The 16,856-nt window shown below is 40.7% G+C and overlaps 1 protein-coding gene across 3 annotated transcripts in view; it reads left to right on the forward strand.

Moving 5' to 3' along the window:
• VPS41 (VPS41 subunit of HOPS complex) overlaps positions 1 to 6,004 on the forward strand; it is a 192,025-nt gene extending 186,021 nt beyond the window's left edge. For 2 of the 3 annotated variants that reach the window (XM_030795990.1, XM_030795989.1), the window contains exons 26-29: positions 203 to 302; positions 408 to 452; positions 2,009 to 2,088; positions 2,668 to 6,004. In XM_030795990.1, coding sequence (XP_030651850.1) covers positions 203 to 302; positions 408 to 452; positions 2,009 to 2,088; positions 2,668 to 2,748 — 306 coding nt within the window. In that variant the 3' untranslated portion in view covers positions 2,749 to 6,004. The remainder of the gene's footprint in view (positions 1 to 202; positions 303 to 407; positions 453 to 2,008; positions 2,089 to 2,667) is intronic. The other variant, XM_030795991.1, reaches the window with a different exon arrangement.
• Positions 6,005 to 16,856: the final 10,852 nt, after the last annotated feature.

A 16,856-nucleotide genomic window follows, 5' to 3' on the forward strand; every position in this document is an offset into this window, starting at 1 on the left:
AGAATAATGAGTGGATCCTGGCTGGCCAGGTCAGCCTGGCAGTGGTTTGGCAGGAAGAGGGTACTGAGGGCAAGAGAATCAGTGAATGCCCCTTTAGAGTATTTCAAGCATGCCAGCTATTGGAATCCCCAGTACAGTGTCCCTTCACCCCTCAGATTTGAGTCTATTTAAGATGGCTTTTCTTTTAAAATGTGTGCATTAGATTCTGCTTCGTGAAGGCTGCAAGAAGATTCTCGTAGCTGACTCTTTGTCCTTACTGAAGAAAATGCACCGAACTCAAATGAAAGGTGTTCTTGTTGATGGTGGGTAAAATTGAAATAATCATATGGAACCATGTGCCCTGCTTTCAGAAACGGCCAAGCAGGTATAAACAGGGCATAATCCAAAGTGTGTGTGTTTTCTTACAGAGGAGAACATCTGTGAGTCATGCCTTTCCCCTATTCTTCCATCAGGTAAGAAGGTTTTCCCCCCGAAATTCCCAAATATGTATTTTAATGATGAGTGGAATCAAAATTTTGGAATTAGCCAACTACTGTTTATAAAAGTATGTAACTTTCAGAATAACCCAGTGGAGAGAAGTGTTGTGGCTTGCATCCCGTTCAGTGGAATGCTGGTGCCATTGCTTAGAGCTGAGGTTCTCAAGTTCTAGGGTGAGTCATCGTCACCTGGCAGGCTTGTTGGAACCCAGATCGTTGGCCCAGTCAGACTTCCTAGAGTCTCTGGTTCCAAACTTCCAGAGCAGGAACTGAGAATGTATATTTCTAACAAGTTCCCAGGTAATGTTGATGCCACTGGTTCAGGGGCCCTTCTTTTAGAACTGCTAGTCTAGGGTAAAAACAAAATGAAAACTAACCATCAGCATTTAAATTTCAAGGTAGAAGAACCATGTATGTGTCCGGGGAAAAAAAATTTATAGGTAGCATTCCCTTTTCTTTAATCTTTTTCTCTGATACATGGTTCTACATGCCCAAGTCATCTCACATTCAGTGGAAACATACGTAATACCTGCTATCTAATTGGAACTATGAGTCTTTAAAAGACATGAGCATTTGTTTATTTCTAGTTCTTGGCAGATATATATATATATGTCTTCATCTGTAATGAAAAGCACCTTCTTAAGGTTCATTATGACATAAGAAATTTGCATAATTCAAAAGCAGAAATTAACAAAGCATCATTGTCAGGATGCTAACAAATGCTTTTCAAATATAAGTGCAGCATAACAAAGTACTAAGAAACCTAGTTGACCTCATGTTTACTTAGCATTAAAGGATTATTTCATGGGGCAGTGCATGAGTTGTTCTACTTAGGTTCTTTTCTAGAGGAAATAGATTTAGATGTTTAAGTGCTTCTGTTGAAAACTGCAGTGGGCTCAGGTGAAGAAGTGAGCTTCCGTAGCGTTTCAGACAGTGTTGCAGTAAAAAGGAACCACATACATTCCCACTCTACAGTTAGATTTAATTCAAAATTTAATCTGCTGATGACACTAAATCTTACCAAAAATCAGCTGGCCACACAGAGCAAGAACAGATGAGGGGATCTGCCCAAGCAGAAGTGCAGTAGATTTTTGCAAGGTCACAGCCTGGGCTTGTAACCCAGGTCTGCCTCTGAAGTCAGTGTGTGGTCTTGGCAAAGGTAGCAGGTGGACTGCGAAAGCATTTTTATGAAGCCACAGACTCGACTTCAGCTGTGGTGTATAGTGATTATAGGGTTTAGGGGCGCATCGGCACATACACATGCTGGTTTTCCTACAGTTGTCCTTAATGTAGTCTTGGTAACTGACACAGAGGCTAAGCAAGTAACCTGTGAATCGCATAGCAACATGATTATAATACCTGTTTTGTGTCTGATCATACCACCCCTCAGGAATGCTTTTGTAAATAAGCCATTCTCTAAAGGCAGCTTATTGCTGAAAATTAAACTGCAACTGGACAATCAGTCGGGATTGGTTTAAAATGATCTTGCTTGTTGCATTGAGTTCTCCTCCTTTCTCTGCCCTCCTCGCCAGATGCAGCTAAGCCCTTCAGCGTGGTGGTCTTCCATTGCCGGCACATGTTCCACAAGGAGTGCCTGCCCATGCCCAGCATGGTGAGTTGGCAGCTTGGCACCTATCAACTAGAGGGAAATTAACATACTTAGAGGAATGTGCTTTAAACTATAACCTGTCATCCTTATGGCTGTATGGGTTAAAAAAATTATAATGTGGATTTATATCACATAACAAAAATTAATCTAGTTTTCAAATATAAAAATATTTAGAAATGTTTTCTGTACTATAGTAAACATAAAAGCATACCCATTTGAAGGAATTCATTCAGGCCCAGTTGACAGCTGTCATGCTGTAGAGATGAGCAACAACAGTAGAGAGCCATTGTGTGTCTTATGTGTTTCTCAGCCTGATTTGTGTTCCATGATGCTATCATTTTTTTAGCGTCATATTCCCCCAGGTCACATTAGACGTATTCTGCTGTTGGGTGTCCTTTGAGTCACAGAGTAACAGCTGATCTAGACTAAATCCTATGTTAACCAGAAATAAACTCCAGAAAAAGGAGTGACATTCTATTACTTCCTCTCCACCCCTGACTAATGCTACCTTAGTGTTTCTGAATATGAGAGTAGAAAAAGAAGATCATTTTTTAAATCTGTGTTTTTAAATTGCATTTTTAGAACTCTGCTGCACAGTTCTGCAACATCTGCAGTGCTAAGAACCGTGGACCAGGAAGTGCAATTTTGGAGATGAAAAAATAGCTCATTTCTCCTTGTCAGTCTCCTCGTCACCACTCTTTCTGAGACTGTTTTTGCAATAACAAAAGCATATGTTGACACTCATCCTGTTAAGAGATTTATGTTTATATTATGCTCAAAAACAGTTTCTTCATCTATTCCTGTACTAATGGTTTCTCTTTGCAGTTGACAGATAATTTGGGGCTCTCTCCATGCCTTCAGATTTTGGGGTCTATAGTCAATATTTTGTTATTTATTTGTTTGGCTCATTATATAGTGATGGAAACATAAGTGTCGGAGTTAGAAATGAATTTTTTAGACCTTAGTAAAACCATTTAACCATAAAATGGACAACCGAGAATTCTCCCAGCTGCCTGAAAGCGTCGCCAACTGTGGTTATCCTGCAAGCTACTACCTGCAACTTGGACCTTGTTTCCATGTGTTTTGCTGGCTACCGTTCTTGCATTCTGGGTTTGGCCTTTTTCTATGTCATCAACTATGGTTATCCTCTAAATAGGCATTTAATGAAACATTGTACAAATTGTCACTCATTTGGTGACATCTGGGAATAACATTAGCAGGCTGGTGTCCTGCACCATTATGTTTACTAATCACATGTTCTGTGTGCTGTGATGACTGGCAGAGTATCTGGCCATGGCAGACACTCAGCATTTGTTGATTGAATAAATGTTAGCTCTTCTCATTGTGAAGGACTCACTTTTACTGGGATGAACAAATGCAGTTAAGAATTCTGGCACCCTTGTAAGGAAGAAAAGAGAGTTAAATACCTTTGAGCCTGAGCACTTGTGGCTAGGGTTTGCCAGGAGGGAGGAAACCAGTGACCCTGAAAACTGAGGGTGTCTCGGGAGCAGTGGGACCACCTGATGCTGAAGGACAGACTAATGATGCTTCCTCTTGCCTTCTCTGGTACCTCCATTGCCCTCCTGGAACAAAGCATATCATAGAGGGAAAAAAGTCAAACTTGTAATTGTGTCTTACAGTTATTGGCTTCATCTTCCTTGGGATATACGGTCATCCTCTAATGAGTGTAAAAGTGCGCAAAACACATCCTTATTGTTCCTGATCTCTTAGTCCCATAAATGGGAACAAATACAGCTTTCTGTTTCTGTCTTTTTGGAGAAAGGACAGGGTGCTAGTGAGTACTGACAGCATGCCAGCTACCGAAGTCACCCAGCCACTCCCATGAGCAGCAGTTCATTTAATTGTCACAGCGTCGCCAGGAAGAAGATCTGATGCACCTTGGTTTACAGATGAAGAAATCAAAATGTAGAGATGTTGTTGAGGTCACAGAGGTGACTGCCTAACTTCAGAGCAGGGCTCCTGATCCCTTTAAGAAATTATAGGGCCAGCCAGGCATGGTGGCTCATGCCTGTAATCCCAGGACTTTGGGAGGCCTTGGCAGGTGGATCACCTGAGGTCGGGAGTTGGAGACCAGCCTGACCAACATGAAGAAACCCCATCTCTACTAAAAATGCAAATGGGCCAGGCATGGTGGTGCATGCCTGTAATCCCAGCTAGTCAGGAGGCTGAGGCAGGAGAATCGCTTGAACCCAGGAGACGTAGGTTGCGGTGAGCTGAGATCATGCCATTGCACTCCAGCCTGGGCAACAAGAGCAAAACTCCGTCTCAAAAAAAAAAAAAGAGAAAGAAAAGAAATCATAGGGCCAAGTTCAAAGGAAACGCATAGAACATGTCTTCACATTAGAGTTAAGAATTCTCTAGCAAACAACAGATTTTTTTGTTGTTGTTAGTCACAAATATTTAGAACTGGAAGGCTCTTTGTTATTATTGAAGGTATCCCTCAGCCTTCTCAGCATTTCCTTATCCCAAGACTAGTGTGCTTTCTGCTGCACTGCTAGTTTTCAGTTTTGTTCTTACCCAGTTGTTTTTTGTTTTCAACATTACCAGTTTAAAGATTCAGTTTATTACATTTATATTAATCCCCTCTTACGATTTGAGCAAGCTCATTTCCAGAAAAGTTTACTTTAAGATCATCAATTGGATTTGCTAATTTCAGTGAAGTCATTTTGCTTCAGGGGTAAATTATCCTAGTTACCAAGTCCCATTTGGACATAAAGAAAATCCTACTTATAGAAGAGGAGAAAATGATTAAACAGTCTTCATTTTTAAGTAACTGATTTAAAAGGAAAATAATAAAATATGTTCATCATTTCAGAAATTTCTGTAACACACTGGAAAATTCCTGAACAATATAGATTTTATCGTTAATAAAACACACTAGCTTTCCTTCCTTAGAATGACTTTTCTTTTGGATAAACAATATTGGGTGATTTATTAAAGGATATTCAATCCTTTTTTACTTTCCATCGACCTATAAGGGCTTAAATATGGCAAAATAATCCAAGTGTTAGTCAATTATTTTTCATGTGTGACTAGCCCAATTTAAAATATAGGTAAAAAGCAAACCCATTCCCCTTGTATTGGGGAAGAACATAGTTGCAAAGTACACACTTCATAAGCTATTTTTTTTTTTTTTTTTTTTTGAGGTGGAGTCTCGCTTTGTTGCCTTGGCTGGAGTGCAGTGGCATGATCTTGACTCACTGCAACCTCCGCCTCCCAGGTTCAACTGATTCTCCCATCTCAGCTTCCAGAGTAGGTGGGAGTACAGGCACGCACCACCTTGCCCAGCTAATTTTTTGTACTTTAGTAGAGATGAGGTTTCACCATGTTGCCCAAGCTGGTCTCGAACTCCTGAGCTCAGGTAATCCGCCCACCTCAGCTTTCCAAAGTGTTAGGATTACAGGCGTTGAGTCACCACGCCTGGCCAAGAAAGCTATTCTTGAAGTGTGAAACAGCCAGGTTCAAAATTATTTTGGAGTACTTTTAGTTTGCTTTTGTTTTTAGCCAAAGGGATTTCATACTGGTTTAATTATGTTCATCCTTGAGAATTTTTGAGAAGTTTCCAACAGATTTTTAGTTCATTTTGCTGTTGTTACAGTGTAAAGCTATATATATAGTTGACCCTTGAACAACACAGGTTGGAACTGCAGGGATCCACTTATACATGGATTTTCTTCTGCCTCTGCCACCCTTGAGATAGCAAGACCAGGCCCTCCCCTTCCTCGTCCTTCTCAGCCTACTCAGTATGAAGATGACAGAGATGAAACACTTATGATGATCCACTTCTACTTAATGAGTAGTAAATATATTTGCTTTTCCTTATGATTTTCTTACTATTTTCTTTGGCTTGCTTTATTATAAGAATATAGCATATAATATAAATAAAATACAAAATATGTGTTAATGGTCTATTTATGTCACCAGTAAGGCTATTATGTCCACAGTAGGCTGTTAGTAGTTAGGTTTTGGGGGAATTATATGTGGATTTTTGACTGCATGGGGTGTCAGCACCTCATCCCCCACATTGTTCAAGGGTCTACTGCATTTTAATATTAAAAGCCAAACATGCATTGAGTAATTACTATGTGTCAGGAATTATTAGAAGCACTTTGCTTATACTATTTAATTATATTAATATATCCCTATGAAATTGGTGTTATTACCATCATCGTCATTTTACGGATGAAGAAACTGAAGCACATAAAGATTAAGTACCTTGTCCAGGGTCAGGTAGCTGATAGTGGAACACCTAGCTAAAATTCAAACCCATGCAGTCGCCTTCGGAGTGCCTGATCTTAACTGGTGCATATTTGATTTTTTTGTTGTTAAAACATAACTTATTTGAGCTGTTTTGGTCAGTGATTAGAAAGCAAAATCCACTCTTGGAATAGAATGGGATTTATTACAAGTGTTAAATGGCTTACAAAATCCTTGATGGGAATCAAAGAAACAATAAGGGAGCTTTCAAGCAATTCACGAAGCCACCCCACAGAACTGGGCTGCCCAGGGAACCACTGCCCCACCACCATTAGATCATGGGCTGCACATAGCAGTGTCAGTTGTTACTTTTAAGTAAACATTGGTAAATAAAAGTGTACACGTTACTCAGTTTTTCCTAAAGCCCTTTCTCAGTAACATTAAATCGTGTATACGTGTGTGTGGGAGACATTTCTATGTACTAAATACTACATCAGTTCATTCTGGTTTCTATTATCAGGACACAGGCTACTAAAACCACGAATTTTGGTACTGAACTGTAACCCATTCCTGGCGCTCTTAGCTAAATGCTGATTTATGAAATCTGGAATGAAGTTCCTTCTTTTCTCATGCAGCGCAGGTTTGGGAGTCATTAGGATCAATGCAACATTCATAGTAAAGATAAGACAGGAGCGAGAATGAGAAACAGCCTGCAAAAGCAAGTCTCCAGAGTTGGCCACCCTCCAGACCTTTCTTTACATTTACCCAGAATCGTGGTTCTTAATGAAAGCAAAGTCATGCCATTCCCCTTCTCCAGTCCCATGGGAGTCTTTGTGCCCCGTGTGTGAAAGGGCTTGCTGTCTTTGGCTTGGCTTAAGCAACCCATTGCATTTAACTTCGCAGCCTCCGTTTTTCACTCCCTGAACTCTGGCCATTGTGAGTATACTTCTGGTTCCCTTCACCCCTGTACTGCAGCTATCGAAGGATTCATCCTCCAATACTCTGCTCAGACGGGACCCCTTGCTCACCCTGACATCCTCAGACTGGGTAGGAGACCTCTCACTTGTCCTCATATAGTACCCAGGGACCCATCTGCCTTGTCACACTGCATTGCAGTTGTCTGTGAAGCAAGTATAATCTTAGTCCACAAACTCAGGTCTACAAATGAATAGGTTTTTAAGTTTTCTCTTGAGTTCACATTCTACCTAGTGGCATAAACTTAATGTAGTTCATAGTAAACTCAGCTAAATCAGGCTTTTCTTGATTAGTTTAGGCACCCCTTTCTCTCCTAGGTTGCCTGAAGTTTGGGGGTTGTGGCAGGAATGGTCTCCTTGTGCCCCAGAATCAATTAGAAGGAGGCATGTGGTCCTCAGTGGAGCTCTGTCCAGGCCAGCATTGGCTGGAATGCCTCCCACCGGCCCTCGCCAGCATCTTCATCTGCTGCCATCATTTCCAGGATGTCTTGAGTCCCAGCTGGCTGTGGTCATCAGTCCTTGCAGTAACCCTGCTGCTTCTGACAAGCTCCTGCCGCACCTCTGTCTGGGCTGGGAAAACTTGATGAACTGCCTCATGGCTCTGATGGTGGAAAATGCAGACTTTGCCATGCAAGTTGATCTTTATTGCTTCCTCACCATGCCCAAGAGTCCATTAAACCTCTTTTTTATTTACTTTTTTTTTTGTAAATTGCCCGGTCTTGGGTATATTTTTATCAGCAGTGTGAGAATGGAGTAATACAAGTTAAAACACTTTTTTCCAAAATTAATCTTTTTGCCCCAATTATTCCAGATAGCCTCAATCTTTTTTGCTTTGATGTTGACATGTCAGTGACATATTTTCAAAATTCCATCAACTCCTCTTTGACTAGAGTGATTATATAATTTGTGATCCAAATCAGAGCACTTTGAGAGTGTAAAGTGTATTATTAAAAATGACTCCAGGCCTGGTGCGATGGCTCATGCCTGTAATCCCAGCACTTTGGGAGGCTAAGGTGAGAGGATTGCTTGAACTCAGGAGTTTGAAACCAGCCTGGGCAACATGGAGAAACCCCATCTCTGTTTAAATGTATATATTTTTTAAATAAAAATAAATGACTCCAAGCAAATTAGTGAAACCATGACTGTTCCTGGCAACCTGAGAAGTGTCTCATCCAGTCTCCACTGCGTAGTTCTATTGATGCAATACTGCATGTAACAGAATGAGGAAAATAATGTTACTTAAAGCCAAACTGGTTCTGCCTTCTCAGGGAAATTGTATAAGTCATATCAGAGGAAAAAAGAAATATTTATACCACACACTTCCACTTATAAAGACTGGTGGCTCAATAGAATGGAGGCTGAAGAGGAAGAGGAAACACTAAAACTTCAAAGCCTCAAATTCCTTGCTCCTAAGCAGAGCAAATTATTGAATCTTTAGATAGGCAGGAATTAGCCCAGAGTTCCATAGAGGATTAAGAGTGAAGCTTTCTAAAGTGAGGGGAATTGAGAGGTGAGGGTTTTAGGGAAAGTCAAGCAACCTGAGCAATCAGGACATTTTAAGAAGGGAAGGGTTAATATTCAATTTTCTGTTGCATTGCTGCTAAACCCTTCCATCTTCCCCAAATATTCAGTAAAGTTTGGTGTAAAAACAATGTCATCTCTGAGTAGTTTTTAGGGAAAACTGAAGAGCTGTGTTCCACATCTGGGACCCTGAGGAGCAGAAAGAAGTGAACAGCAGGAGGCAGTAGCTGGAGTCGAATGGGAACAGGAATTTAGACCCACAAGAGACAAGAAGAATATAAAAACCCTAAAATCTGCAGAAATGTCAAGAGACTAGTCTTCCCAAAGAACAGTGGAGAAAGGCATTGAGCCAATTTTAGATGGATTCAAAAGACTGGGTGACCTCAGCTACATCAAATTACACATTTCTATCTCTATTGACGACATTTGGCTAAAGAGGGCAATAATTTCAGTTTAGAAACTGCGTACATTTTGTCACCAGGATTTTATTCTAATCTTAGTGTGTATTATGTTTTATAGACATATCTGTGCCTCCTGGTTTCTTTATGATCCATTTACATCATGTTCTGTATGAAAATAAGAGAATTTGTAGATGATACAAATAAGGGTGAAGGGAACTCACAAGTAACAGACTCAAGAATGAAAATTACCATGTAATTTTTTAATAATTATGGCACAATTAATAGAGATGAAATGCAAAATTCTGCAATTATACTCAAAAAATTATTCACACAAGGATAAGTAAGGAGAGATTTGGTTAGTAGTCAAAATGAAAAGAGAGGTCTTGGGTAAGAAAACTGGAGCATTTTCCTCTGAAGTTAGATCTAAGTTTTAATCTCTGCTCTGTCACTTACTAAGCAACAATTTACTTCATATTTCTAAGCTTTGCTTGCCTCATGTGTAAAATGGGGTGATGATAATAACATCTACTTGGGAGGATGTTAACAGCATTAGGTGAGATGATGCATGCAAAATGCTTAGCTAGTGCTAGCACAGGAAGAATAACTAACACATAGCAAATGCTTCACAAATGTCAGCATCCAAGATGGTCCCCATGATCCCCACCTCTACCAGGGTTGGTTTGTGTGACCAAAAGAATATGGCAGAATGGACAGAACATCCCTTCCAAGATTAGGTAATGAGACAGCAGCTTGATATCATGCCATCTGAAAGAAGCCATGTTGTGAATGAAGAGACCCATTTGGTGAAGAGTGGAAGCACCCTGCCAAGAGCCATATGAGTGAACCTGGAAGTGATCCTCCAGTTACAGTCAAATCCTCAGAGTCAGGAATCCCAGCCAAAACCTTGACTATAACCTCATGATACACTGTGAGCTAGAACCACCCACCTAAGCCATTCCTGGATTTCTGATCTTCTGAACTGTGTGAGATAAATGTTTGAAGTTGCTAAATTTGGGAGTTGGGGGGCACAATTTGTTATGCAGCAGTAGGTAACTAATAGGCAATCCATTAATAATCAGCCTGGTTTCTGTTACTTGACTACAAATATGGACCATCAGTGACTCCTAAAAATGAAAATTGAATGCAACATTTTAATGGGCTATTCGTCCTATTCACAGAAAGTAGCATTCTCCATTCTGCTTCTGAGAACACTTTGCTTAGGGCATTTTTTTAAAACAAGGATTTTGACAAAGTAGAAGTCGTTAGGAGAGTGATCGAATTTGAAATCTTACAATTTGAGAAACTAGTGGAGGAATTGGATAGTACATGATTTCAAAACCATGAAAACTGAGGACATTAAATGTGCAAGGGTTAGAAGTTTGTCGCATGCAAAGGGGAAAGTGAAGATAGCATTTTTTCACATTGTTTCAGAAGTCCAGTTGCTGAGGTTAATCAGTGAAAGTTGTAGCAACAAAGGTTTAAGTTCAACATAAAACAACTTCCTAAAATCAGCCAGGTGCAGAGGCTCACACCTGTAATCCCAGTGCTTTGGGAGGCTGAGGCGGGCAGATCACCTGAGGTCAGGAGTTCAAGACCAGCCTGGCCAACATGGTGAAACTCTGTCTCTACTAAAAATACAAAAAATTAGCTGGGCATGGTGGCATGTGCCTGTAATCCCACTTACTCAGGAGGCTGAGGCAGGAGAATCACTTGAACCCGGGAGGCAGAGGTTGCAGTGAGTCGAGATTGCGCCACTGCACTCCAGCCTGGGTGACAAAGCAAACGTCCATCTCAAAAAAAAACACTTTCTAACATTTGGAGATGTCCATCTACAGATGTGTGTGCCCTCTGGAGCCCTGCTCTGAGCCAAGGCTGGTGACCATGTGTCAGGTTGCTGCAGACAGAACTCTGAGTTGCCAAGTTGTTCTCTAAGGCCTCTTTCCACTGTAAGCATATCTAAATCTCCCTAGAAACAGCAGGTTTATCAGTTACCCTCACACTCTGTTATTTTTATATGCAGATCCTATGCCCATCTGTTCTGTGTCTGAATACCCACATCTTTGGCTAGCTTATTAATTCAGTGTCACTACAGGGTCCTTTCTTCTATCCTCCCTGCAAGGCAGGATCCACTTGTGTCTCCCATCTATTTTGCAGCTTTCTTCTCTATTTTGCTTGATAATGCATTCTTCAACTGATAAATATTACTAGTTCTTACGAGCTAGTTCTTTTCTAAAAGGAAAATTAATAAGAGTATGTTACCACAAGTGTTATGGACTGAATTATGCCCTCCCCAAATTCATACGTTGAAGTCCTAACTCCATTACCTTACAAGATGACTATTTAGAGACAGGACCTGTAAAGAGGTAAGTATGGTAAAATGAGGTCATATGAGTGGGCCCTAATCCAACATGACTAGTGCCCTTATAAGAAAAGGAAATTTGGCTGGGCGTGGTGGCTCATGCCTATAATCCTAATACCTTGGGAGGCCGAGGTGGGTGGATTGCCTGAGCTCAGGAGTTCCAGACCAGCCTGGGCAACATGGTGAAACCCTGTCTCTACTAAAAATACAAAAAATTAGCCAGGCGTGGCAGCGTGTGCCTGTAGTCCCAGCTACTCGGGAGGCTAAGGTAGGAGAATTGCTTGAACCCAGGAGGTGGAGGTTGCAGTGAGCCAAGATCGGGCCACTGCACTCCAGGCTGGGAGACAGAGTGAGACTCCGTCTCCATAAAATAAAATAAAAAAAAGAAAAGGAAATTTGGACACAGACATGCACGTGCACAAAGGAAAGACCATGTGAGAACACAGCAAGAAGATGGCCCTCCGCAAGCCAAGGAGACAGGCCTCAGAAGAAGCCAAACCTGCCCAAACCTGGATCTTGGACTTCTGGCCTCCAGAACTCTAAGAATATACATTTCGGTTGTTTAAACGACCCAGTCTGTGGTCTTCTGTTAGGGCAGCCCTAGCAAACTAATACAACGTAATTCCTTATTCTGCTGTTGGGCTCTGTCTCAGCAATAGGAACAGAATTCCACTTCTGTCCTAAGGGCTACTGCCTGAACTTCTGATAAACACAAGGGGGCCCATCTGAGCCCACTCACACATTGGCTCTGTATCCAAAAATGCCATATGTCTTTATCATTTCTCCAGGTATGACTTTCCACGCTTTCTCTCCTATGCTTTGATGCCAGGCTGCACCAAAATGTATAACTGAGAATTGCCTACTTATAAACAATGTGAAAAGGCTCAAGAACATACATTTCTAATTCCAAAAATTTAGAAAAGCTGCTCTTAAGAGCTTTAATAAAATATCTGTAAATGATATTACCATGATTGGAAGTTCATTTTTACATAGGTAGCTTCTTTAAGATTTATTTTTATTTCAATTAAAAAACATAGCCTAAGATTTAGATTCAAAACATATTATATATATATAATATATATATATATATATATATATATATATATATATATAAAATATACAAACGTTCAGTAACATGACTGCATTAGGACTCTTGCTTGCAAGCGACAGAAACACAACTCAAACTAAATTTGGTCAAAGTGGAATTGCAAGACGGTTGGAGTTGTGCCTGGGCCTCCTGAACTCTGGTGACGCCAGGGCTTGATCTGCAAAGGAGATCCTTGTGCAGCCTGAGGAAGCAAGATTGACTTACTGGAGTTGAGTTGTCACCCACAACGTGCCATCCATGCACAATCCGGATAAACAAACTGAGGAGCCTCGGAGAACCACTGGTTGCCCAGAGGAGTTTTACCACAAGGATGGGCAGTTTGTCAGTATTTAAGCCAGGACTTTGAGCTGCATTCTCACGTATTGCTTCTCCATTGTGAATAGTGTCAGCTAGGGTCAGGGCCATACTCCTCAATAAATAGGGACAGGGTATTAACTTAATATTAGGGGAGAAAGTGATGGCAAGAAAGGAGGACACTCCCCTAGATGCCTTCTGGCTAATTCCTACACATCCTTCAGTTTAAACATTGCTTCCCCAGAATTGCCTTCTTTGCCTTTCCAGATAAGGCTACCTTCCCTGTTAAGTGCCTCCATAGCAACCTGGAGTTATCCAAAGATATTTGAGCCCTTGGAGTAATTTAATGATTCATTTTGTTCCCATTAGACTATTATTTCCTAAAGAGTAAGGAGTGCCATTATTTGTCTATCCCCAGTGCCTCTGTTAAGTGTCTGGGGATATATGTAGAAGACACTCAAATATCTGTTCACTGATGTTGTGGATTGGTTTGGATATGGTTTGTCCCTACCCAAACTCATGTTGAAATTTGATCCCCCAGGTGGTAATGTTGGGAGTTGGGGCCTAGTGTGAGGTGTTTGGGTCATGGGAGCAGATCCCTCATGAATAGATAAATGCCCCCTGACACGGGTTAAGTGATTAGTTCCCTTGAGAATGGATTGCTAACGAGTCTGGCTCCCTCAGTTTCTCTCTTTTGCTTCGTCTCTCCCCATGTGATTACTTTGCACGCGCCAGCTCCCCTTCCACTTTCTGCCATGAGTTGAAGCAGCCTGAGGCCCTCACCAGCTGCAGCTGCCCCTATCTTGAACTTCCCAGCCACCAGAATTGTGAGCCAAATAAACCTCCTTTTAAAATAAGTTACCCAGCTTCAGGTATTCTGTTATAGAAGCACAAAACAGACTAGGACAACTGACTAGCAGGATAACAGTGGAGTTAACTGCATCAGCCCCAGGCAACTCAGACCCAAATCTAGTGTCTAAAGACAGAGAAGCATATTTAGTCACTACAGAAGCCTAATGTGGAATCAGTCTGCATTCAGTCTCCCTTTCTTCTCTGTTCAAGTGCCAAGAATAGTGCTGTTGCCGTTGTGGCTTTGAGGTGGTCCAAAGAGTCTGGCATGATCCTTCCTATGCTATAAGGATGTTCAAAAAGGAGGTGGAGGAGGAGGAAGAGGGAGCAGGCAGGGAAAGAGGGAGAAAGAAGAAGCAGGAAAACAAAGTACTTTGCACACAGTAGGTTATCAATATGTATCTCTTGATTGAAATGCTCCCAAAGGGAGATGACACAACTTTGCTAAGTAAGGCCTGGCCCGTTCTAATCTTATCATTTTGCTAACCAAATCCAGAAGCAGAGCCAGACAGTGAAGAATGATTTGGCCTCATGGTCATCCAAAAAGTGTTCATGAAATTGGCAGTTTCCCAAGGGGTACCATTTTGTTTGATGCCCAGTATGGAAGACCAACAGAGAAACTAAATTGTTGCTTGCTTTTTAGCTTACGTTCTTCCTTACACCTCAGTAGCAACCTCAGTCCTGTCTGAAATATCTTTGTTCCCTGCCACATAACCTTTAGATGACCCTGTATTCAACGCTGCATCCTTAATACATAGTTAGGATGCTCCTTCAAGATCCCTGGAAACATATTAGATTGTAGTTTTCTTCCCAAAGTGCCTACAATTTCTTATATTCATTTAAGATAGAAAAATGGCTTTAATAACCTCAGCAGCCTGGTCACTGGCAGTAGCCACAGCTGAAATTTTATGATTCTAATTTCTCTTTGTGGCCACAAAAATAATGGAAATCTCATTTTTTTCCAGTAACAAATAGTGAGGTTCCTGAATGGAAAAGACATACTGGCCTTAAGAGACTTGAGCTAAGATTTTTCCTAAAACTGCATTTACAGTCCATCAGAGGCACAGCTCACAGGAAAAAGAGCCCCTTTTCCAATGGTCCCAGAAAATTGTCTCTATTAACGTGATTGGCCCAGCTTGGTTTGCATGTGGACACTTGAAGCCACTAAATGGGAGTCAGTCCTATCCAAACCATATAGATTGAGAGGGGAGAGGAGGCTGGGAATGGGAGGAAAAGTTAAGGTGAATATATTTTTTAATACACTTAACCGGTATAGACCTGTTTACCAACCCCTATATTCTGCAGAGATCATTTGGGCTGCTACTGGAGAAAATATTTTAGGAGGGACTAGACGACTGACCGTGAAGTCAGTGTTAATCCAGGCATGAGACAGGCCCTTGGGACCTGGACCTTCCTAGTGTTGATCACAGTGCCCTGTGGAGGAGGCCACCCATCTTCCACAGGAGTTTAGCTCCACTTGTAGAACTATAGTCCAACTCAAACTGATACTGCAGATATTTTGAAAAAGTCACACGTAAAAATATTTATAAATGGAGATTTCAATATATTTAGCAAGAAACATGGGTCTTTATGAACAATTTAAAGATTAACATTGCTGGTGATACAGCATATTTATCAAAGCCAAGGAAGTGAGATGCAAAGATCTTGCTCTCGCTCCCATCCTATCTGTGATTTGTAATTATTTTTTAAAGGAATGAAACACTAAAAAAAAAGTATATAAGGAAAACATATTGCTTGCTTCTGTTATCAGTGCAAATTAATATGAGAACTTTGGGTCATTTAGGCTGGATGATGGAATAACATGTACCCGGTGTATGGCTACACTTTTACTAAGACCATCGGGTAAGCTCAGGAATTCTTGGACACAATATTTATATTTGAAGCACTAATGCCTACCTTTAAAAGGTGGACATTCTCCTTTGGATGGTAACACAGATATGCATTAACCATAACCCCAACATAGCAAGAGAACTGAGAAGGCGCTGGGACAAACATTCCACTGCCGGAAGTCCTGGACAAGAGACATTGATTTCACCCTTTCAGCACTGAGGGAGCAGATCCTGTAGGTCTGGACTATGTCTAGAAAGGGTTTCTTCTGAAGTTAGAGAAGGATGGGAGGATGGGGTTCCCCAGGCCCTGCCAAGGGGGGTATTTTTCCAGATCATCAGGCCAAGGGGCTCTTAGTCAAGACAGAGAAATCATTTATAAGCCTTTGACAGAAGCAAGAGGGTTGAGAATCAGGGGATGAAATTGCTTCAAATTAGAGGTGCAAAGCGTGAGAGGCACCAGAAGTTGGAGAGTGACAGAAGCCAGAGGCAAAGAGATATATGAATAAATTGACTTTTGGGGAATTAATTTCCAAGTGCAGCCTCTTACCTCAATGCCACCTTTACCTATTCCTGCTATGCTTCATGGGGCTGTATGCTATTCATTGTTACTATCTTTTAAAACTTTTCGTTACTGAAAATTTCAAACATATACAAAAATAGAATATTATCATGAATCCTCATGTACTCACCATCCTACTTGAGTAGTCAATCTTGTTTCCTCTGTACTCACCTACCTCCCCCTACGCCACCAGATCATTTTAAAGCAAATCTTACACATAGTATTATTTCATTTGCAAATATTTAGGTATATGTCATGAAAGGATAAGAACTCTTTTTTAAAATTAAAACTACAATCTGATTATCATAACTAAACAATAATAATTTCTTCATGTCGTCAAGTATCCAGTCAATGGTCACATTAACCTGATTATCTTACAAATGTTTTCTATAGTTAATTTATTCAAGTCTGGAGCCAAGTAAGTCACATTGATATATTTCTTAACTCTCTTTTCATCTATACATTTCCTCCTCCTCTTTTTTTCCTGTTTGAATTTATTTATTGGTGGTTTTTAATATGTTTTCTGATCATAAGGCAATTTATATTTTTATATTTTCATTGAAGAAAATTTGGAAAACATGAAAATGCACAGTGTAATTGTTTTAAAAATCACCCCAAATCCCAATGTCCAAGATTAT

This window comes from Nomascus leucogenys, chromosome 17 (genome assembly GCF_006542625.1).
Source record: "Nomascus leucogenys isolate Asia chromosome 17, Asia_NLE_v1, whole genome shotgun sequence".
Classification (NCBI taxonomy): Eukaryota; Metazoa; Chordata; class Mammalia; order Primates; family Hylobatidae; genus Nomascus; species Nomascus leucogenys.